The sequence below is a fragment of the Echinococcus granulosus genome (genome assembly GCF_000524195.1).
Source record: "Echinococcus granulosus chromosome Unknown EG_S00003, whole genome shotgun sequence".
Taxonomy (NCBI): Eukaryota; Metazoa; Platyhelminthes; class Cestoda; order Cyclophyllidea; family Taeniidae; genus Echinococcus; species Echinococcus granulosus.
Genome location: NW_020170383.1, coordinates 1,724,676 through 1,749,013, shown reverse-complemented (window position 1 = coordinate 1,749,013; position 24,338 = coordinate 1,724,676). Strand labels below are relative to the sequence as shown.

Genomic DNA, 24,338 nt, shown 5'->3' with positions numbered 1-24,338 from the left:
GTTTAAACAGCATCATGGGTAATTAATGTGACATCCATGAAACCGAACGGCGTATGAGCATTGCTTTTCATTTGTACTCATATCTTCATCGGTTTATAAGTTCAAATAAACTTAGAATAGTCGATAGCATTTGCCTTTAAAGAAAAGTATTCGTAGAGATTATATGTTGTTTACCATTCTCGACAAACCAATCAGTGAGGGAGACGCAAATAGTTGTCGACATGCTCATTTATAGTAGAGAAATGAAAGGCATTCTGTCTGTTATATCTGAAATATGGCCTGGTAATTTTGATTACTTGATAACCAATTAAATCCTTTAATGTTAGTAATCCGAGCATGATTGATGACAGCAACTCAATGTGCAAAACATCAGCAAAACCAAAAGCGTGCAGTTCACAGCCCACATGTTGCTACACGTAAACGGAAACTCTTTTAGTGCAAGCTCTCTTGGCAACACCTAAAGATGCCATGAAGACGTTTGACTTTAAGCAAAGTAATAAGCATAAACTTTATTCGAATGCATTAATTTATTGCAAAAGCATGCACCTAAGTACCAATTTCCTCCATTCGGTCAACTAAGCAAGGGAACCCGTTGAAAGTTACTAAATTTACTGCAATCTTTTTCACCCTACTTGTGAACTATTTCACAGATTTGGTGAGTTTTTAGGCTTACTGTAAATAGCAGCGTCACATTTTATTGACAACTCTTTTCAACTGTGTGGTGTAGTAGTGCCCAAATCCACTCAACAAATCGGAGTGCTTTCTGCGGATTTTTTGGCATTGAAATAACAGCAACGTTTAATGCGTAAGTTCTTTTCGTGACGATAAAACGGTGATAGTTAATGAGACGGATAGTAGCGGTGCCACTAAGCGTATTGAACTAGAACGTGTAATGTTGAACCATACGCAAAAATGTTTTACGGATCAATGTGGAAGGTAGGTGCTGATTAGGCCCATCAGAAGAACCACAACAAGACAATCCATGTAATGCTAAGCTTCAGCGGCAAATGTACTCCTTACTGACGCGATACCTGTTTGCTATGTGCCTCTAACTAGGTGTCGGGAAGACGGCATTAGTGAATCGGTTCATCGATAAGAAGTTTCAAAATACCACCACATCCACGTTTCTTAACATGCCGATAGGCAACGCAGACGTCTACGGAAATACAGTCAAATTTTCAATCTACGATGTGGTAAGCACCATCTATCCCTTGTCATAATTTTGTGAATTAGAACGATTTAAAAACAATTTGTCAGTTCGAGTGTTGCATAAATCGACTCAATGCCTTACTGTTTTTAGGAAGCTGTTATTTAGATCTATAAAGTGATCCCGAAATTAAAAAAGGTGTTAGCATTTGCAACGCAGCTATCTTTGTTTAAACACAAGCTGCACCTCCAGCATCCAGGTGTAATGATGTTCACAAGGCATTACTTAAAGAGGAATTTGCGTATTTTTATAACATTTTCCCATGGAAGAAAGTCAAAAAATTGAGCAAAGCACAGCATTTGAAGAAAAACCGGATCCAATGTTAAATTATGAGGGAACTTGCAGAGTACTTCCTCTAGCATCAGGATTAGAGGCTCCCAAGCTTTACTACTACCCTTTGCCGCTTAGGCACCTTTGTTTCGTAGCATTGCCATTTTTACTCACTCCTCTGCCCTTACTGTAGCAACATTCTAGTTGTCAAAGTGAACGCGCCCCTTTAACGACTCATACGGTTGATTTATTTGTCTATATAACCACAACCGATGATCTAAAGGGATTGCCAAGAAATCCACACTTATTCCTCAGGAAAAGCAGCCTATATGAAGCGTTTTTGTTGTGCTGACATGAGAATAATGCCCCGGTTGCTTTAAGATGGTTGGAAACTCGCTAGATGTAAATCTGATGTTCTACTTGATTTACTATGGTTTTGTTTCCGAACCTTGAGTTCGGTCCAGTCTTTTACACAGTAATTTTGTCTTGTTATTTAACTTACTGATTCGACTAACTACCATTTAAGCTGCTGGTGGAAATTTATTTAGGGAATTTGTTTTTAGTAAATAAAGTTTAAGCGCTATTAGGGATAAAGCTAATAAAGTGCCTTTCTCCAAAACAAAATATTTCTATTTTTAAAAATCGTTTATGTTGATCATAAGTACCCAACACTAATAATTTCCTCTGAGTTTTTCCTCATTTTTAGCCGGGTTCACCTGAATATCAATCTTTAGCGGCGGGGGTCTATGCCGGCATTGAAGTAGCCATTCTCTGTTTCGACGTAACTAGGTAAAAAATTAATTGTTTCACCGCCTTTATATTCGTGCACCTGATCTCTCTCGGGTCCATTGCGTTGACTCAGGCATTGCTAGTCGGAATTTTGCTAACTACGGATAGGAATTGTTGAATCAAAACGAAAGTTGTCGATGAAATCTACAGATAAAACCGCTAAAATATATCACATTGTTTGTTATTTGACTAAGGATAATGAAATCTAGGGTGAATGTCACTGCTGCATTAGCATAAACTTTTGACTCAGTGTGACTCGTTACCTGCCTTTCATCAGCATTCGCCTGCTCACTGAGTTGCTCTGCTATAGAGGAGAGGCCTGGCCTGTGCAAGAGCCATACGCTTTGCTTGTCTCATGTGAATTTAATCCGGTGATATTATAATATTAACAACATTGTAAGCATCTTTAAATCCGTGCTGTTTTATTGAATAAACAATGGCTTCGATAAAATTAAATATTGATTTTCTTCGTAACTCCATAGACATATTTAAATAAAAAAACACCTCTCGGAAGTGCTCCAAGTTTAATTTAAAAAACGGAAAAAAGAACAAGTATTCATTGCATCCCTTGACAGGCTTCAGAAGCCCAGTTATTTTGTCTGTTTCTTCCAACTTCAATTTCTTGCACAAAGCAGGAGCTTCGCTTAGTAAGAAGTTCCATCGAGGATTCGATTTTTCACTTGCCCAAATATCCTATGCCAATTTTTGGGGACTACCGTCGTCACTTTTCATGTATATCAACCCATACGCGACCACCTGTCTTGATAAGTAACAACTGTCCTGCAATAACTGCCTCAACAGGCGCTATCAGTTAGCCTCTTTTTTGAAACAACGACGGGTCCTACTGTTTATGTACTGAGAGAATCTTACCCCGGCTATGCGATTCCAAGTGGTTTTCGGTTGGTTTTCAGGCTTGAAAATATCCTGGTAGCAGACAAATCATAATCACAAACGTATATTCGTGGTCAACTTCAGTAATCCACTTAATATTACCAAAAAAACAAGCGCCTTTATCGTCACAATGATTAAGTTAGCTAATAGGATAAGCTGACATGTTAAAAGGTGATCGATTTCAAAATCGATTAAGCGGGCCCGTACAAATCTTTTTTCTTTAGTCAAGCATCCTTCGACGGTCTCTCAGCTTGGATTAGTAAAATCAATGCCGGACTGCCTCTAAAAGGCGTGAAAGTGCTGGTTGGTCTAAAGAAGGACATGACACGACAGGTACAGTTGGAGACTGCTCGCAGCTTCGCGACTCAGAACGGTTATGTGTACTTTGAGGCTTCCGCCAAATCCGGACAAAAAGATGTCAATGAGGTCTTCTGCGTGAGCGCTGCCAAAGCACTCGACATACCGGTGCCACCTCCACCAGTAAGTGCGGCAAACTTCCTCTACTCACACATCACACAATCCTCAAGATGCCAACTCAATTGCTCCCCTCTCCTTAAACAACATCGGAATCCAAGATGCTTCCGCTAGGTGTTCTAAAATACAAGTGTAGTGTCTATATGAAGTAACAGCACATAGGTCACTTGGGCTGTGTGCCTGACCAGAGTCCAATTTCTCGAGGCTTTTACTGGCGAGAAAGTAGATCATTCCCCCTTCCTGTAAATACCGAACTCTGGCGCCAAAGGGTGCATAGGAGGAGATGGTGATTTCGTCGAGTAAAATTAAGCACACCAGTATAAAAAAATATGAATGATGGAAAGGAAATTTGGTAAGCAGTTGAGCTGGTATTTGATAAATGCGCATTTAGCACAATAACCGAATCAACTTTTCCCTTTTCCTCTTCTGACATGAGTGGTCTGAATCATTTCGAGCTGCCAGCTAGATAAAAAAATAAGACTTTAGTACATATATATGTTTCTCACCGACGTGTATGGGTAAGCGAAGGAGGTGCAGGCGGTGTGTGCCAGCATGATGACTCAAGTCACTTGGTTGTTTCAATCACGCGGACTTATAATACCTGACTGACCTTGGCCTTAGAATGATCATGAGTGCACTTAAAGTACATCAACTTGCGATATTAACCAATCAGACGGGAATGAGCGTGGCCCGACTCTCTAAAGTGTTCGGAATGCTGGCACGAGAATAGACGCTTCCAGAAGTCTGAAGAGAAACGGTTGCCTGGGCCTTTAGTCATCCCCAGCAGACTCATCCCTCAAATCTGAAAATTTTCTGCTTGAAATGGGCGTTATTTATCTCAAAAAATATGGAATAGCGCCAACTTTTTCGGGAGAATATTTGGTGACTCTTTTGTGTGCTACTTCTCAACCCTTTTTTGTGTAAATTTTTAATGTGAAAAATTCTCGGATTCTGGTATTCTCAAATTAGTAAAATTCTCGACTCATATTTTAGAAAGCTTCAAGCTTACTTCTGATGCCCAGCTAAAGTAGCAGTTAAATCTTGAAATATTTGCCTTAGCTGCTGGCATCAGGAATATTCCAATCTCCAATCATAAAGATAGAAATCTATAGATGAGCCATGAAATTGTTCTGTTTGATAAACCTACTCTAACCACTAAGTGCGTACACGAGTGTCATAGATGCCTCTTATCGTTTGGCCTACTCCTGCATTAATTATTGCGGATATCAATTACCTAATTTTATTACTTTTTTCCAACTTTTAGGAGCCCAAGCCAAAGGGATCGCCCTGTTGCTGCTTCATGTAAACTAATGCAAAACTTAGACATTTAATATTCTGTTATGCCTGCTAGCCCATTGAACCATCATTAAATAGTTCCTTGAGAAGTTGTGCTTTTTGTTGCACTGGTGAGTTTAAGGCGACAGTGGAAGACGTCGTTGCCACCGCAATTAGAGGGTGTACATTCATGTGGACAAGACTGGAAGCCTGTGTTTATTGTGGTGAAAGTGGGAGGAACGATATGTATTATGACCCTCTCAAACTGTGGTGACTGAAGTTCATGACTAGGTGCAATTGACAAAAAAATTTGGAAAATAACGCTATGCAGTTTTTTACTGTGGAACGTGGGAAAAAGGGAACACCTCCACTTGCATCAAATGTGTTCTCTCTGATCTCTTCAACAACATTTGGCTCGGTCAAGAAAGTCGTGATAACTTTGAGTTCACCTAATCAAGGTTATTCTTCTCTATGCTTGTCAAAGCTGATTCGCATAGATGTTATTCGGATTTTTGAACTATGCTAAAATACTTGTTGACGTCGGTCGCAACATTGGGACAGGGTTATTTGTTGGATAAATAAAGGTTGGAATTAATTAATGTGTCAATTACACGTTTCTTAATTTTATTTCTAAGAGTTGGTTTCTTCATTAATTGTCGCTCTGTTATTGAATTACTTACAGCAAGGTATTAGCTGTACTAGAATCTTCGTGTGTTAGAAGATAAGTTGTAGATACGATTTCTGGTTTCTCCGTTGTCCAATGACCCCCTTTGATTGGCCAGCGGCAATAGTCGATACTCTTTTATGCTACCGTTAGTCATTGAATAAGGCTAGGTCCGTTCACCCATCTGGATGGTGGGGTACATATAAAGTGACATTTATGGACACCCTGTCATTTCATAACGGTTGCCAGTGCTGTTGAAAACTATCAGGAAGTCTATATTCAAAATGTATCGTAAATGCTAGTGATACCTCAATTTTTCAGTTCCATAAAATCTGCATTTGAATTAAGTACCTATGTTTGGTCCTTTTGTAAGTCCTTTGATCTTTTTACCAAGGTAGGTACACGAATGGCACACTCCTTGGGAAAGATTGTCACGTCTTAGTTTTGTTACAATGTTCTAAGCTGGCTTTGCTTGGATGGACTGTTCATGATAGTTTTTTTTACCGTAACAATGTTGAAAAATTGTATGGAGCACAATTTCACAAACGATGTTCTCACCTTAAGTGGCACCGTTTGATTCTCTTCTGCAGCCTCAGTTACTGGTTTCCATTCGTGAAGATCGTTTTAGGGTGACCGATTTCAAAATGGATAGGACACACCTTCAAAGTTAATTTGGAGCATATTCAAAAGTAGGAGGGGTCGATAGGGCTTATTTTTAAATACATGGGCCAAGCATTTACAGATAAAGCCAAATCTTGGGTAATTGTGGAACATTTTCGCTACACTACACTACCATGCTGAGTTTCTGCTTTACGCACTTCAGACAATGATTTTAATTCCTTCCAAAATGCTTATAATCCCCAAGAAAATGACCCCATCAATCTTATATCAGTGGTGTAATACGATGGCTGTTTAGCTCTTAGTTTTGGTAGAGACCAAATTTGGGTCTTCACCATTGCACCATCGCTAGGTAGGCCGGCCTCCGAGACATGTCAGTAACCCCAATCCCTACAGCATGCCTAATGCATATGTTTTGTGGGAGCATTATACCTACCTTCGTCTTCAGGAAAGTCACGTGATTCTGCCGTGGAATGGCATGTAGATTACAGCATACGTTAAAATGCGACATTAACCCCCTATTCAAAAATAGGATGCGAAATGGAATATGGAGCAGTGATTGCACGATCTTTCTCCTGGACTATTCCCTAGAAGAATCAATTATGTTAATAACCTATTTTGCACTAAATATACACACTTTTAATAACTTTGTAAATAAGGGTACATTCGAAGTGTTGAACACTCCAAAACATTATCTTGTGTGTAATACAGACACCATTAACTCCTTTGTTCAATCATTTACTACCACAAGCGAGTGCCATCTTTCGGACCCATGGGTGGAGTAGGGTGATGTGGCAGTCTTCATCCGATTCGTGATTGCTTTGTTGCCAATATGCAACAAATTTTGTCAGTTAACTGCAAGCAGAAATTGCCAGAAGATATCGGATATTTTCGGACTTTAACAAACAGTGGTTAGGTCAACTTTAGTTTTATCGCATAGTTCTCTGATTCTTCTATTTATTTTTTCAAACTTGATTTAGATTGCTTGTATCTATTTAATAATTATCTGCCTCAATATTTCACATTTATTCATCATTTCTCCAGAAAGACACTCAACGTTCCACTCCATATCGCTATGCCCTATTATATTGGAATTTTAACCGCCTAAACACCTGGCCTGGCCGGCACAACTACCATGCTGACAGTCATGCACATGTCCGTCTCCGCCTGCTACCATGGTCATTGATAATACCGATGATAAGCTGCTCCTAGCCTAACAACAGCTTCCCGTTTTTCCCGCATATTTTAGTTTCTATCCGCAGTTTGTTTCGGTTCCAGTATCAGCCTTGAAGACCACAAGCGTTGGTCGTAAAAGAACTCTAACTTTGAATTATTTAAAGATTAGTATGAAAGCACTGTGCACGTTTTACGTGAGGCGCTAGCAGCGGAGTAGAAACAGTTTTACCTCCATATCATTTTTAAAATAATTTTCTTTTCTTTAAGTCACTTTTTAGTCGGACTAGGTAAATGCACTAAAGGATTCGCTCTTGAATAAGGAATGCATCCATTTCGACATTATGGCTAAAATGCAAATGCTTTGCATAACGTTTTGGAGTTCTCCTAGCGGGTTTGGATCTCCAACCCATTTTCTTGAGCACTTTGCCTAATAAATTAAGTAGAAGAGCTGTCATACTCAACTATTACCTCTGATATCATGTGTAATTTACTGAATGGACGATTGGGTCATCATTATTAATAATGTAATTTTTGGTGATTCCCCCCTTGACCTATTCCCTGCTATCAGATTTGCGAGGAGTTACTGCTCACCTATTATTTTCGTCTTCGTCACAGAGACAAACCTTCTCATGCCTTTACCCGAGCACTTAAATTTTTCGATCAATTAAAGAAAAAACCTCATTTTTTGACTGTGTCTACTTAAATGTATTTACTCACCGAATAGGTAGACACTGACTTAGGTGTAGACAATGGGAAATAATAGTCTTTAAATCCTCGTTTCGATCGTCATTTAGCGATCACCAAAAGTAAAAAACTCTCATATGCCGCACACACACAGGTAGGCGCGGGTTAAAGCGGGCATACGCACTCATGAATGGGGGAAATGGATTGTGGAGGCGACGCGCAAGGCCCAGAACGCATGCACCCTCACTTTGCATCCTATCGACCACTTCAGACTGAACGCCGCGGGATGGCACGCTTTCATTGGTCGCCGTGGTTGCCCTCATTTTTGCGGACTGGGCGATTGGTCGAGGCGATTTAAGCTGAAATCGGAAATTTTTAGTCTGTTTCTATCTCCCTCTTCTAAATCAGCTGGGCGAGAGCCACAGGACTGCTCAAATGCAGCAATTATGACATCGCTGCAGTCACTAATCATGGAATTTTTTCCCCTATAGAGGTTTCTTCACTGTTGCGAGATGTCTCTTCTTCTTCTTCCCAATAAAATATATATTCCTCTAAAATGTGTACTTATTTCTATACTCCTTTTTATGCTCTTAATCATTCCTATATACTGCAATAACCGGGAGCTTTCTCGTGCTGAGTCACGACGTCTTCTCTCTCTGATCGCTAAGACTCTTCACAGTCCGACCTCAGGTTGCCCTGATTTGTTGATTTCTGCAGAGTTAGAAGCAAATCAACTGCCTCCGAAAAATTATTCCTACCTCTTGCCGTTTAGGCGGAACTATGCTGAATTCCTTTGCACCATTGTCACGCCCGTAGCATTGCACAACTCCTACCGGTGGGACATTGTTCGAGCAGCCTCACTAGCTGAACTCGTAATCAACTGGTTGTCCTTAAAGGGCCTTATATTGGTTGAAGGGGCGACTGGGAATATGAATTTTGAAAACTTCTTGGGGCCTTTGATGCGAGCTTTCATGCAGACATCATCGTACTATTCCAGGAGCAGTAGGGGAGGCGGACAAGAGGATGAATCCGCGGTGAATAGTGTGACGATCTGTATGGGTAGTGGGCACCTCATGTACGTGGAAAAATCAACTCTTAACGTGGAGGGATTTGCTTCCAGACCGCCAGGCAACCTCTGTGCACTTATGACATCGATACTAGAGGGCTCCATTCTTAAACCCATCTCCTCGGCCATTCAAATGGTTGGAGTGTGGGCGCCCCTGCACTGCAATTTCGGTGTCTCTATGCCCGGAAAAAAGATACCCCTTCATCTGATCATCCCGGTTCCGCATACAAAATCTGCGAGGTAGGTTGCTCCCATTTAATGGAAGACTCTATTAGCAAGTTGAGTCAGTTTTTGGCCTGTTTCAACCATGTCTCGTCATCTTTCTCACGTCTAATTGAAGGTTCTACCTGTTAGTAACTTCGCTCTCCGTCGCGTTCAAAAAGTCGGAAAAAGGTTTTGTGATAGATTTGGGATAATTATTGTGCAGTAGCATAACCAAGTAAAGAGTTGAGTGCATTTGCATCTAGACAATATTCAGTCCTTGTGTCTCTAATCCATCCAGCATTATTTTCATGCGTTTTTTTTGTTTTTAACCAAATCAATTGGCGAAATGGTGGAGGCAAAATCTGTCCCTGTTGATAGCAAGTGGAATTTCAAATCAAACGAAAAGATGTCACTATTTCTCGACGTAGGCGAGACCTCTCTTGCTTGGCTTTTTAATTATTTGTACCACTATTTCCGTGGCTGCCCCTTCATTTATATGACAGTCTGACAGGTGGCCTCCCTTACAGAGGCAATATCCTCTGTCAACTGAGGAAAGGTCATGGGTTCTGTAAGCACTTCATAAATTTGTCTTCTATGAGGTTAAAAGCTTTAAGACTCTTTTCAAATGTTAGCGGAAAAATAGTGAAAAAACCTTTACACATTTACGCCAGGATTATCTGAGGTCCACGCCTATGAATCCGGGAATTCGACTCTAAACTACCATTTCAGAAGGGTGAGCCTTGTTAAAGACCTTTGTTTTACGAAGGAGACACTAAAGTCGAATGAAACAGGGATGCATCACTAATGTTGAATAGTTTTTTCTTCGAGTAAGCCCACCTTTTCCATTGGTCTCTGCCACTGTTAAGGCCAGTTGATCTCACCCCTGTGGATTGTTTTAAGTCACCCCAGAGTTTATTTAAAATTGCAAATGCCTTGTTACTTATCTCTGTTTTGATGGTGTGAGATTTGCTATGAACTTTAGTTTCCCAAAAAATAGATGTCTGGCATAATTAATGGCGGGATTCCACTTTAAGGTTATAGTCCAGTTATTGCCATAAGTTTATGACCTAACAAAGTGGGGCAAAGTGGATTTCGTTGGTTGGGATCGATGCTACGGTTAATTATTCTATATGCTTCGATCAGGACGTCTCCTGTGAATCTCAAAGGCCAATAACAGTACCTGAAGTGGTCGAACTTTCATTGAATTCGTGTCATATTTAAAGTACCCGGAAAACACTTTTTTCCAAGCGTAAATTCCATAAAGAGATGGTTCAAGTTGTATTGCATCATTATTTCATCATTGCTGTTTTGGTTGAGTTATCTTAATGCATACGTTTTATTTGATACTTCTGTCAAGAAGTTCTCACCATTAGCGATAAATCACGTTGAGATTTATTTCTCTTTGTCTGAATAACATCCTTTGTTTTTTTTTCCTTAGTTTATAAAGCGTTTTCTCCAGCCAGACCATTAAATTCTTCGAAAAATCTCATATTTGATCTACAAAAACCAAATCTGCTGGGTTATGACTGCCTTTGTTTCTTTTAAATGCGTCTGATTAACATTTCTGAAACCTTTAATGATGGTTTGATTAAATGTCTCTCAAGGAACTACTGTTCCTTAAATCCATACAATTCCATTCCGGAAGCTTCGTTAGATCAGAAATCGTAGAGCACCAGACATGCCACGCTGTTAGGCATTTCGAAACACTTAGCCATACTCCGATGAAAGGTGATTTCGATAACGAAGTCGGTGGTACAATTACCAATCAGACTCATGGAATAGTGCTTCCATAGACTGTTGCATGGGTAGCTAAAAGGGGTTGATAATTTCCTGCAGTAATGCGTGAACAAAGTGCTTTACATGTGGTTTATATCATATTAACAAAATCAACAGAGAACTTGTTCCTACAATCTTCCTTTCCTTTATAAACGTACGTCTTCCGTCTAAACCCATTTTTAATAATATTTTCCTCAATCGAATAAATTGCTTTGGGTCGGTCCTAGAACGTGTCTCCCGGCGTGGATTAGTTTGAACAATGCGGAATAAGAGCACTCAATTAATAACAAAACCATTCAAAATTAAAAAGGTATGTTTTTGGTGTTGCATATGCGTGACGGAAACGAAGGTCCATGTTTAAATCAAGTATTCGGAGGTTTTGTAATAGCCAGACTAGCAATAAATAGTCCCGAGAAGTTCGGCTAGTAATTTCAAATATACGCAATTTTTTAACAGCTGCATCTAAGCATACATAAGCTAGGTGTATGCAATCCTTCCCTTCTTAACACGTGAAATTCCTTTTTTTGAAATGCTATCTTAAACGTACTTCAACGTGACGTGACACATGATTTTGTGCTTGATTTCACTCTCAAAACTAGTGCAACAAAATATCTTTTCGTCTGTCGTCTTTAGCACGTGGATAATGTAGAATTGTATTTTAGGAAGCATAAAATTCTGCTCAGAACCTGATAAGTACCCTGTATCCATCCCACCTACAACTAAACTAGGGATTGTGTGCATTTTAAGCGTAAAGTCATAGATTGTAAACTTACATCACCTAGAATCCCATCGCTGTTAACATCAGGGCTCTAAAAATGAAAGTGTGATAGAAGTCACATGAAGTGTCATTTTTGGCTTTTTTTGATTTAGTCTGGTTTTTGAATTCGACCTCCGCAACCTAGCCCTTGATCTCTGTGCTGTTGGACTTGACTATTGCCGCCACAGTACAACGCAGGTGAGTATCTTTCTTATCCACCCACTCAAATGGGTTTTTGGTTTTGGACCGTTTTATTATCACTGATGGTGATGGTGTATTTTCTCATCTCAATCGGACTTTGTAGTGCGTCTACCGCCAATACCAGGAATGGGCCTTCGATGTTGCCAATTACATCTGTCAATGCAAACCTGGTTTTTACACAGATCGGCCGGAAAATGTAGGTGTTTATCAGTTTAATATGTACCTAACAAGGCCATGTTAGCACCTCCGCGATTGTACTTTTTTAGAAATTGTCAACTTTATTGTTATTTGGGAAAAGGAGTGAATAAGATGGGTCTTGTCTGGTCTAAAAATAAAGCACTAATGTGTTTCATGTTAATTTCGTGTCAATAAAACAATAGAACTTGGCTCCACGCAGGGTGGCTGTTTTCTGTCTCCACTTATTCACCTCTTTTGTTTTGTTAATGATACGTATTTCCTAGTTTTCTTATTGTATTAGTGTCCCTCAGGGAAATCAACTTTTAATCAAAATTAAATCGTCTTCATCCTAGAACAAGCTGCCACGATAAACTACGCCTTATGTCAGTGTCTATAGAATGATTTCCACCTATTTTTCGTCTTCATAACTCTTCATTTGCTGAGCAATCATCGTACGTTTTTTGCGGGTGATGGAGCGACCCTTCATTTGTGTGTGGAAGACGATGACACCTTAACCTCCAATTCCACTATACCCTTCAATCATGTACTGGGGCATTTCTATTGGTTTTAACTACGATGTAAGCAAAACTACTTCACTTCCAGTCCACGTAGCATCCATGTTGTTTGAGAGGTTATGCGACAGATGCCCAGACTCTTATTATAATGGTATGGTGGCGCTGGAGAATGAAGGCTTGGTTTTTTTGAAGGCAGAAACATCTTCGAATATCTAGGCAATGAGGTCGTAAGTAACGCATTCGCTGGTGCAATTCTCGGCTTCTGTTGTACTTTGTGGGTAATTTTAGGAGTGTTTTTGGCTAGTTTTTTTTTCATCACAGACCATTATTGTGGTACTCGTGTTTACTGAGATCGAAAAGGTAGAGGAAGGTAGCTTGAATCTTAACGATTTTACTAATATGGATTGTTAAATTTAGCGGCAATTTGTGTCTAAAATCAAATAAAAATTTAATTGGTACAAAGTTAGCCGCATTATTCGGTTTATTTATCGCATGTTAGGGCTACCCGGCGGAGCTGTATATGCAAGAGACGCAGAAGAACAGTGCCAGTGGTGCCATTGGTGGCGAGGCGAAGGGCCTATGGGACCGCATGAGCTGCAAGGTTTGTCCACCCGACTGTCCCAACTGCACCTCAAGCGTGCCCTGTGGCGTAGAGTACAATATGCACCTCCTACGCGGCATTCCTCTAGCCATACAGACCTTCTCCATCACCACCACCCTCCTCCTTGGGGTCCTCACCTTCCGTCTCCGGCGCACTCGGGTAGGCCTTAGATCCTTTGGCCTATTTTCACTCCCTCTTTCTACCTTTATGTTGTCTAGTTGCATTTATAGTGGCCGATGGATTGCTGGTGCTACCCTTTTTCGATGAAACCAATTCCATGTATGAACAATACTAATAGCTCCATCGGTTTGAAGCGCTCCTTTTTCGACTGGTTTTGTCTTTGAAGATCTTTATGCTATAACATTTTGTCCCTCATTGTTTTAAACACTACTTTTTAAAGCTGTCTCCGTAGCCACTTGCTCTCTTTGGAGTGTCATTATTCAGCGTTCTGAGTTAGTGTTTTCATTATATTCAGAATCGCATCTTTAGCCATTGATGCTTTTTTTTTATAAGAACTATTGAGTGGAAATGTGCCTTTTTGTCATCAGTAAATACCTATTTGCTGTACTTCCGGTAAGTATCGACCTCTGCCACACAAAGCTTGATGAATTGAAAGTTAATTTATGCGATCTCTTAGTGCAACTCCTTCAACACTTTTGAAGGGTATCATTGTTCTAAGCGGTAGGGTAGAATTCGGGGAAATATGAGCAATATCTAAAAGAAGACTTGGGAAATAATGCTTTGACACCAGTTTGGTGATTATTTTCGTACTACCACTGCCTCGGATTTAAGGTATTTCTCTTTAATTTGTACGCATACGCACCTCACTCGAGTACTCACAGCAGTTTCATCTGTCTCTCTGTGAACGGCTGCTAATAATTGCTGCTTCCTGTTTGATCCTTCTTTCCAAATGCAGAGCAATGCCCACCTTAGTACCATTAACGCGGAGCATTGCTGGTTCTTCCGGAACATAAATCCTCTGGTTTAGAAGTAATATAAAACACTGACATGTTTTGCTTTGCATAGTTACTCCCTTGTAAAGATGTTGATTCCTAGCTTTCACCTCAATGCTTTGCTTCTTCGGGACATAAACAGCCCCCACATTGCAACTTTTGTCCGCCTCGCATAGTGTTAGCCCCTCTTATATCCCTTTTTTCGCGTTCCACATCCGAGTTTACAAAGAGGTCTTTACCTTTGAAATTCGGGCGAGATTGTTGTTCAGGAGATGGTTGTAAGAGGACTTTAGTCATATGTAAACCTATATTTCGGTATTTTCCGCTTTTGTCTTTAATGTTGGCTTCCGACGCCAGACATATTAAAGCAAGTAGATGGTGGTGTAATGAAAGTGCTTGATGATGCATAGGATGAAATTCGAATATGAGTTTTTGATTGATGGGTTCCATAATCAGAAATTTTACTGTAAGGCCAGTTTCTTATTGATGGGGAATCTCTCTAACATTTACTCTTTGCCTTGTGTGGAATGCCAATAGTCTTTTCAATAAATTAGCCACGACAAAGATGTTACACCAAATCCCATTTGATTTATACTTTAGCTTTGTATATAGACGGGACAATAAGGCCTTTATTTGCCGCAAAACTGAAGCATCTGTTCACGAGAATGGTTTTTTAAATATGGGTTATTGACTGAAATTACCTCAATTCACATTTCACAAAGCTGTTGATTAAATTCTTATTTTTTCTGATGTCCTGCTTGTTCATACGAAACGAGTGCGCAAAATCATAATTAATAAGTTAACCGTTTTCTTTGTCTCCCAGGCATTCAAAGCAGCTAACTGGAAGTTTTTGGAAATCTTTCTTCTTGGTGCCGTACTCCTTTACTCTACGGTGAGCCGTATTTTCAATGGTGTTGAGATTCTCTTAAGGAAACGAATGGTGTTCCTTTCAATGCAAAGAGTATGCACATCTTTTAATTAAAACTGCTAGCATGCAAAATTAAGTGGTTTTTCAACAAATCGTATGGAATGTGTCTATCATAATTTCTTTCATAATGGCGCTAATAATGTATAAGTTCGTATAATTACATATGTGTAATAATATATTCTTCTACTGTTCAGGAAATGCTAGAGCTTTCTTCCTACACATGTGTCCTCGCAATCGGATCAGCATTTGCATTGAAAGCAGAGTTCCTTTTACTTTTAATTATCCAAAATATCCTGGATTTGTCCGTGCATCTGTACATGATATCTCCACAGTGTTTTTTACTTGAGTAGTGGCATTTAATACTTGATATCATATAGTTCTCCTTGAAAGGTTTTGACTAGATTAACTATGTCACTTAAAAGAACATTTTAATGTTGAATACATTTGTCCCTAATTACTCTTTTAAAATGTTTAGGTCGGCTTTTATATGGTTTTATGAACATGGCTCTATGACATGATTTCTGGCATGAGATATCAAGGTGTTGGTCATTCACTTCGATAACTTCCCTTCTAAACTACTGTCTTAGGTGGTGGGTATTAGCTTTCCTTTCACTTAAAAGGTTAACTTTCTTCTCAAAATCACTTTAGGACCCAAAAAGGGAGGAAAAACACCCGAATTTCAAGCGAAGATTTAATGTTTTGATAAGCGATGCACGCAACAACTATTTAGCGTTATCTCGCCGCTAGTTTCCAAGGCAGAAAAAGGGTCAACCCTTCTGCGTGACCCAGAGTGACATCAGGTCTCTCCCCTTCTCGGATTCTACTGAGCAAGGGAAAAGACACCAGTCTAGTTACAAACAATTTCTAGTCATTTCCCTCACTCAAAGTGTTTATATCCGCTAAGGAGCTCTTATAATTAATAGGCTTCTTCGCTGGAAAGCTATTTTTGTGCATTATTTTTGTCAATATCGTTTGCATTATCGTACTGGAGTTTTGTGAAAGTCAGTTTTCCAGTACTATAATGCCTATGTATCGGGAATATCAGTGTTTCAGAATTATTCTGCGTTATTTTCCGTTTGTGCTTATCATTAGGATGGTGAGTCCAACGATGCCAAGTATGAAGAAAAGGTTGAATTCAAACAGCTTAGTCCACTCCCATTCATCTGAAATACGATTGTAATATTCGTCTTTTTTTCCGTGGGCATTTTGCCTCTCAAAAATAATAACGTCGGTGAATAATTTACCACTGAAAATGGAACGTTGTTTAATAAAACCTTGGCCGTTTACGCTTGCATTCTCTGCCGATTGATTCGACAAATAACCGTGTATGCTTTTAGAAATGTCTACTTCGAAACGTGATTTTCACTTTAGAGCATTGTGATGTACTTTCGAGCAAGCAGTTCCACATGTATTCTCTTGCCGTGGTTTCGGGAGGTCGGCTTTGCCCTCATGTACGGTGTGCTGATTGTCAAATTGTACCGGTAAGCAGCCATTATAAGACCGTTCTTATTTCACCCTGTCCACGAAATTAGCTTATTTTAATAAGCAAAACTACTCTGTTAGTCCCATCATGCTCCATTTTAGCAAATATTCCTGATTCCGAGTGTTGTGCCTCTGATATAGAGAACCTTTTATTATAGTAAAACACCTAAATTTGGTGGTGGTTGACTTGCTTGAGGTTATACTTCCTGCCTTTTTAAACAAAAGTAAAGGCTCTTCCATCCTGGTTGGGCAAACGCTCTTCTCTATTTAAGTGCTTGTAAACAGTGATTCCACTATTTCAATAATGAGTATACAAACTTCAGATTAACTCCCTTCTCCTCCGTTCTACCAGAGTGCTGATCTGCTTCCAATCCCGTAAGGCCCATCGAGTGCACGTACGTGACAAGGACCTCTTCAAGTACCTCGGGTGCTTTGTGGCTATCGTCATCGGTTACATGCTAGCATGGACGGCGGTCACCCTGGATTATACACGATTTCGCAACCTCGTAGGTGTTTCCACCGTGCCCGCCGCCTCTACCATGTTCACGGTTCAGCAGCCCATGGTCGATGACATTTTGGTGAAGGGTCGCATCCAGATGATGGTTCAGCGACCTACACCGTCTCCACCACTGCCACCTCCACCCCAGTCACCCTCATCCACCCACAACGCTACCTCCGGCTGTGTCTCCTGCTCCACTTTCGTGCTCCTCTCCAACAACACTGTGACGAATCTGACCTCAATTAGGCAGGATGGAGAGGAGCTAGCGATGGCGGAGATGGCACAAGTGGGGGCAGAGTGGCAGAAAGGGGGAATAAAAAAGAGTATGAAAGATTCGGCTCCCAGCGTGCACTACCAATACTTTCGTGTATGCCGTGCCATGTCCTGGGACATTTTTGTGCAACTCGGTAGGCCTGGACTGGACTAACGCTATGGCAATTACTAATTGATTTTAAACAATTAATGTTAAGGTTTTCCTGGCGTATACTTACTGCTTGGTGTGAGTCTCAAATCCAGTGGATTATATCATACACTTTGTTCAAGTGCTATTCTGGGTGTACTTCGATGAAAATATGTTGAATTAAAAAGTCTTTCTCATTATCACAATAGCTTCCAAATCGGCACAGTTTGTATTTCCAACACTTTGTATACAATCAGGTTTTTTCGCATTAAAAGAAACACTCTTAGCTGGTCGTTTCAGGTGAAATGGCGATTCTTTTGGCCGGCGTGCATTACTGTCGTCTTATTTGGTCTGCGCCCTCAGAATACAATGAAAACCGGTGTATAACAATCGTTTTCTTAACTGAACTTATTGGCTCTGGGACCCTTTACCTTACTCGGTAATCTACTTGCTGCGAAATTGACTCGGTTCTATTCTACACACAGCTCTCTTGAATCTGCCTCATGATCTTTTTTAGGCACTTCATTTGGTACTCCACACACCCGGACGTCATATACCTTATTTACTTCATAAGATGCCATCTAACGGTCACCGTGAATATTGCGATTATTTTCGCCCCTAAGGTAAGCCACTTATCATATAGTTGAAGCGCCGTTCTTAAAGCTGTCACTTATCAAGACACAACTTTATTTGGATAAGTGAATCTACTTTGGGGATATCGAATTCCACTTCGCGTATTAACGGATAACAGAAAATAAACACCATGTCATAGATTTGTTCTATTCCCACAGCATCGTTTGTTGATTAACACTTTGATTGTCCACGTGCTCAATTCGGTTCGGATGAGGCATTTGCCGAATAAGTAAAACAGTCATTATCTCACAATGATAGATACCAAGTACTATAGGTCGACTGGGTGTCAGGCGTAAGCTTAAACTATTATTTACTCCTCGGGATCAATACTTCATTTCAAATCGTACCACCCTGACCCGTTCTCTGCTGAGAAAATTATTTACTCCGGCTCTGTTTTTAACTGGTGCTTTAAAATATGTTAATCTCCTTTGGATTATGCTCTAAGACCGATTTCATCAGCATTGTAAGGAACATTTCCTTTCGCAAATCCAAATTTCTTAAGGTAAAGTTTATGGAGAGGTGGAAAACTATAGGGTTAGCGTAAAGCGCACATTTCTTCTTGGAAATTGTAGTTTTGGTACATCCACAGGCCGCCCTCGCCACAGGTAGTAGGCATGGTGGTGGGTGTGAGCGGGGGTCGGCGGGGCATGGTGGGTGCCGTTCCGGGAGCGTCGGCAGCGCCTCACTTAGTTCCCTCCAACAACAAACTCCGTCTCGCCTCCAACGGCGAACTTGACCTTGCTGACGTCAATCTTGCCGACATGGATCCCGAGGTGATTCGGGTGAGTTACCAATTCTTTGCCCTCAAGACATGTATGCCACTCTTTGGGCGGTTAATCGCGTCAATTTATCATACCCACCTGCCCCTAGAGACCAGGCAATAACTTTCAATAGGTCTTCCTATCCTAATCGCATATATTTGCCCATTAAGGAAGTGATTTTTCTTGTTGTATGTGTCTTTTCAGCGAGAACTGAAGCGCCTTTATACGGCCATTGAGATCTACAAGACCAAGGCAATGCGTCGTGACAATCCGCACATCAGCAAACGACGCGGTGGACGCAAGCAGCGCCGGTGAGTTACATCATGTGGGTGGTAAGCCCCTCTCTTCGCTCCCATCGCCCCCCCTTCATTTATCTCTTTATATTACTTTGGATCTGAACACCTAGACTTAAGTCCCGCTTCCAAATTTAAACATATATGCATTGTGAAATCAATGTTTGGTTTTCCATCCCAGTACATGGGTTGTGTGACTTAGTATGGTAAAGCTTAAACACAAGCCCTTATCCATTTCCCAATGTCTGATTGCGTAACATTTCCGAATACTAGTGTAGTCTCTTATCAAAACGTGATTTTGGTGACAAAAATAGGTATCTTTGATGAATGCTGGGACGTATTAACTTTGTACAAAAACGCTGACGTTTTACCTACCGGATCTGACAACATTTTTCTTCAAGAATTGAAAACCAACACATTATAACTTAAACCCCAATGCGGAGCATTAGTTGTAGCTCGTGGTGAAGTGCCGCTGCATAAAATAATTCTGCAACTTCTATGGTCCAGCGCTAACTAAAAATAATTTATTCAAGTACGATTAACCACAAGCCGTTTTTTTACGAAAATGATTTGTGCGCATGCAAAAATCTGCCATTATGCTAGTATACGAAAATGGTGGTAAAGTGCACCTTTTCATTGCTTTTAGATTTTCCCTTCAGCCTTTTCATAAGAAACATCACGGCGGTGGTATGGGCGATTATGGATCGGGTTACCAGGGCGACGTTAGCACCATAAGTAACATTGGCGGTGGTGAGCGGAGCGTTATGCGTTCAGGGACGGGCGGTGGAAAAAGCGCTCCATTAGGCACCTCGATGGTAGATGAGGAGACATCACGAGTGTCCGAGGATTCCATCACCAGCCTCGTGGACGCTACGGACCAGCGCTTCGCCTCGCAGTTGGGCGCCGGCGGACGCAATCGATCGAAGACTCAGTCCTCCCCGCACGAGTACGGGTGCAGGCAGGAGATAACGGGCTGCGTCAGTGGAGGGGCCAATGATGGATAAGTTGTGCTTTCTCACCGCTCCGCGCTTTCCCATGCTACTCCGCTGCACTTACTCTCACACAGAAACCACATTCTTCACTACTGCCGAAAAATGCACATCCAACCCCAAGCAACCCCTTCTCCTAATCCCCTCTTCCCATCACCGTAGCTTCCTCCTCGACCCCCTAACCCCACCTTCAAGTGTATACAAATTAAAGAAATTTGTGACTCGGTCTCGAGGTATTTGATCCCGTTCGTTTTCATTGTCCATCACTAAGCTAAACAAAACATCGCCATTGCAGTGACTCTCTAGCCCATACGTAGTATTTGTAATTTATATTTATTTCCGACAAGTATTCTTAATATGGAGCGCCGCCAGAAATGAGACCATCAAATCTACCGCCCATGTGTACGGCACCAAACCGGACACGCACACCAAGAGTTATGCTTCCGACAACTGTGCAGCATCAGAGGCCAGCGCTTGTTGTGTGTAATGCCTGAAATTGAGCTCACCAGAAATCAACAAACAAATATTCCCCTGCAGTTCTACGTACCACAGTCGACCTTTGGATTGATGCCACGACCTCTCCCTAATAATCGTGTTAGTTGGTGTTTACAATCACGATAGCGTTGTCTCTCCAACGTACTTTCGTGTTTAAAAGTCAATGAAACCCATACATCTAGTTACTCAGGTAAAAAAATTGCCTGGAGATGGTATTAATTTGCTGCTTGCAGTAATCCTCGCAGGAAAACCAATTATCTATGACCAGTACTTTGAAAGAGGACCTGAGAACACCAATAAGGTGAGGCCTCAGATAAAATAAAACAAGTTGAAGCAAGCATGTAAATACATTTAGTTTTTATCTGGATAAAGTACACAGGACCTGAAGCTATTAATGGGGTAAACACGGAAGAGCCAATCGCGACCAGACAATTCAAGCAGCTCAATCGCCCTTGAAGCCGCCTGCGTAACAGCGGATTTCTCGGTCTCAAACGTGGGACAAACAAGCTCGATCTACAGTGACATACTCAAATAGGAACTCAACATACCTCATTGAAGCAAGCGTTGCGTCTACGCTCCACAAACCCAAGTTTATTCTTGAAAAACCTCAGGCTCGGCTCATTGTCAAGGGAGACTTTGGCTACTATTGCGGTCACATTGCGCACGAAATAGCGTTCGACGTAAAGTAGCACACCAGCCAATGCCTGGGCCGCCAAACCCTTGCCACGCGACGACGCTTCCGCAATCATTACAGACACCTCACCTACGGTAGAAGCAAGAACATGGCCTTACCAATAAACAAAATGCTAGATAAGGACTCCGTACACAGATGTCATGTTCCTGCCATGCATATTACTAGCTGTTAAATCGTATTTAGTTAAGGAAGTTAATGCACTGAGGGCAAAGAAGCTCATGCTGAATCACTTCACCACAGAATCTGTGAACACTATGGAATCGACAATCTTATACATATATCTATTTGCTTAAACCAACATCTACTAAGGACAATCGGCAAGACGAAAGCGAAACGGCGAATAAACCGAGACCTGAAACCAGTAACAAACCCTCAAAAGCATTGTCATGATCCGAATCAGGATCAGGGATGAGATAAAAGTTAACGTCCCCAATCATAGCTGCGACCTCGGCATCGCAAACGGCACGATCCCCCTGTATAGTAGTCACCGTATGTGACGCTGACAGTTCCGCCACGGAGATAGAAAGAGGAGCGGACGTACAGAGAGCTGGCAGCCTCGACTTCTCCAACAAAATGAATGTGACGCGGTCCGCCCCGGCCAACCAGTTCTTCTGTTGTTCATACTCCTGAACCAGACAAATTGACCGATCAGCAACACCACGCAGTCGACCTGACTACCGTGCTTAAACCCACCCCGCAAACCCCCTGCAACGGCCCAAATGGAATGATCTGGAGGGCGTAAAGGCAATAAATCAATAAGAACCTAGCACCGGTAGTTTAACGAGATAGATCGAGAAGAACACGACATGCCACCTCACTCCGCATCCTCGGGAAAGTGACTGTTGGGCTTTAACGTTCATGTGCGCTATGCAGCCCACAAATCTATCGGAGTCGATTGAGCTGTGCATAAACAATGACACCTCACCCAAAACTCCGAATATAAGCAAACTAGGATCCCAAAATACCTCCTCTAGGCTCAAGGGCTCGGACGCCGTGAGAACCTGGAGCTCCCAAGTTTGCATCCATTGATGATACTTAGGGACATGCCCGACCTCGTAGGGTACCAAATAGAGATCAGCGGTTTCGACACAATGGGTTTGCAGTACCTATAAAAGCAATAACGACTACTTATAAAGACCAGAAAACAAAACTCAAACATCCTCTAAAAAGTTTATTTTTTGTACAAACGCCAATCTAGGTCTTTGTAGCTCGGACATAGATCTGCTGAGCGTGATGACTGGAGACCTGTCTCAGAGTGCCTGCAGAGAAATGATGAGTCTAACAACACCCACTACCTTGATTCTTCATTTCATTAAGCGCAGCTCGAGCCAAAGAAACGCGGATCTTCAGACGCTCAGACACAGAAGAAGGAGTGATTAATCGGCACTGAGGAATTTCCTTAAGGAATTTGTCGTAGGTAGCTTGGTCAAACAGGCACATGTTGTTTAATTTGTCCCTGACCTTTCCCTTCGACCACTTCTTCTTCTTGGCCTTACCGCCACCATCCTTTTTAGGTTTCGATGCCTTAGGGTCCTTTTTTGGAGTCTTTGTTGCTGTTTTCGGCGGCTAAAATGGAGAATTCTCAACAAATAACGTCCACAAAGACGGAGGAAAACAAACACCAAGCATACCATATCCGCTAAGTGAACCCACCCAACCGACAAGTTATTTTAAACAAAGTCATTAACAGGTCTGAAGTGTCTTAGCTAAAAACAGTCCCAACTATGATTATATTTGACCATAAAGCAGACTTGCATTAAAAACAACGTAAAATTCAAGTTTTAACTATTTTTTTTTAAAATTTGAATTGATGAAATTAGGATTTAAATAAAATCAAAATAAAAAATGATCAAGTTCAGTTTTAAAATAGCAAAACTACACACAAATTTAGAAAAAGCTGGCTTTGTACGGGCCAACGATTCGCTAAGTAATACCATGCATGTCTCAACAGGACTGAAACATTTCCGGAAGGTGAATATAACAAATTTCTGACATAGTGGGTCAAAAATAGAATAGGGCAAATAGAATACACTACTGGTGTGGTCGAAATGTGCAGATTAACCCTCACCCTAGATGCGGCCTGGTTCTTGGAATATAAATTTGCATCAACTTGACCTAGCACGGAGAACCATAGATCAGTGATGCATAGAGTAGTGAAACCCATAGGCCATGCTGCAGGGTGGAAGTATAACCTGCTTAGGCTCATTTGCTAACGTAGTTAAACAATGTGCTACATAACCAGGTAACCCCTCTCTTCTTTTGAGTAACCCTTAGCAAGTAGTCGATCATTTAATGCGACCCATGATTCACCAACTCATGCTGTTGCGTTTCCTTCCATTTAGGAATGCATCTGTTCCTAATGTCATAGCCACACTTCGGCAATTGCAACGAATTTGCTGATGCGTTTAACATTTGTGCTGTGCAAGGGAAGGGAAGTCCACTGGCTGCGTGCTGCCTAAGGCTAGACCGTGCCCTGCAGTGGGGGTGACTGGTGAGCCAATCTCTTGCAGTAAGGAACTCGGCCTAATAGCAGAGTTATTTGAGAAAAGACAATATATAGAATAACTCCGCAAGACTACTGTACTGTATCAACTTATTTTTGCTTCTTTATTCTCGGTCAAGTGTTGCTCAGTCTTTCAGCTCTCTATCCGTCTGTCAGGGTTCCATTCAGGCGATGAACAGATGAAAGGAATGCGGTTTGTTTGAGTAACTATTGTATTCGTGTCGATGCTGTTGACGGTTCTACGTTGGATTTTCAAAGTTCCAATGCTAGTGTCGCTCCAGTAGTTAGTGACATTGTTGTAAAACACAAGACTGGAGTGATTGCCATAGGTATTAGCCATTTCGACACATCTGTCAGCAATCT

General features: G+C 41.2%; 4 protein-coding genes across 4 annotated transcripts; 2 read left to right on the top strand and 2 right to left on the bottom strand. All coding sequences in view use genetic code 11, as the record gives it.

Moving 5' to 3' along the window:
- Positions 1-1,133: 1,133 nt before the first annotated feature.
- EGR_00874 (Ras-related protein RabJ) lies at positions 1,134-4,937 on the top strand (the record flags this gene model as incomplete). Its single annotated transcript, XM_024490123.1, has 4 exons — positions 1,134-1,193; positions 2,184-2,266; positions 3,382-3,637; positions 4,896-4,937. The coding sequence occupies 4 exons, from the start codon at positions 1,134-1,136 to the stop codon at positions 4,935-4,937; spliced, it is 441 nt and encodes a 146-aa protein (XP_024355526.1).
- Positions 4,938-8,632: 3,695 nt separating this feature from the next.
- On the top strand, positions 8,633-20,298 carry EGR_00873 (putative G-protein coupled receptor; the record flags this gene model as incomplete). Its single annotated transcript, XM_024490122.1, has 12 exons — positions 8,633-9,354; positions 11,965-12,049; positions 12,156-12,248; positions 13,244-13,504; positions 15,122-15,190; positions 16,598-16,707; positions 17,061-17,614; positions 17,908-18,046; positions 18,125-18,230; positions 18,813-19,022; positions 19,206-19,312; positions 19,941-20,298. The coding sequence occupies 12 exons, from the start codon at positions 8,633-8,635 to the stop codon at positions 20,296-20,298; spliced, it is 2,814 nt and encodes a 937-aa protein (XP_024355525.1).
- A 658-nt stretch (positions 20,299-20,956) lies between these two features.
- Positions 20,957-22,494, bottom strand: EGR_00872 (N-acetyltransferase 9-like protein; the record flags this gene model as incomplete). Its single annotated transcript, XM_024490121.1, has 6 exons — positions 20,957-21,062; positions 21,161-21,291; positions 21,327-21,541; positions 21,843-22,098; positions 22,166-22,201; positions 22,243-22,494. The coding sequence occupies 6 exons, from the start codon at positions 22,492-22,494 to the stop codon at positions 20,957-20,959; spliced, it is 996 nt and encodes a 331-aa protein (XP_024355524.1).
- A 172-nt stretch (positions 22,495-22,666) lies between these two features.
- On the bottom strand, positions 22,667-23,678 carry EGR_00871 (40S ribosomal protein S25; the record flags this gene model as incomplete). Its single annotated transcript, XM_024490120.1, has 3 exons — positions 22,667-22,731; positions 22,768-23,038; positions 23,541-23,678. The coding sequence occupies 3 exons, from the start codon at positions 23,676-23,678 to the stop codon at positions 22,667-22,669; spliced, it is 474 nt and encodes a 157-aa protein (XP_024355523.1).
- Between the last annotated feature and the right edge of the window lie 660 nt (positions 23,679-24,338).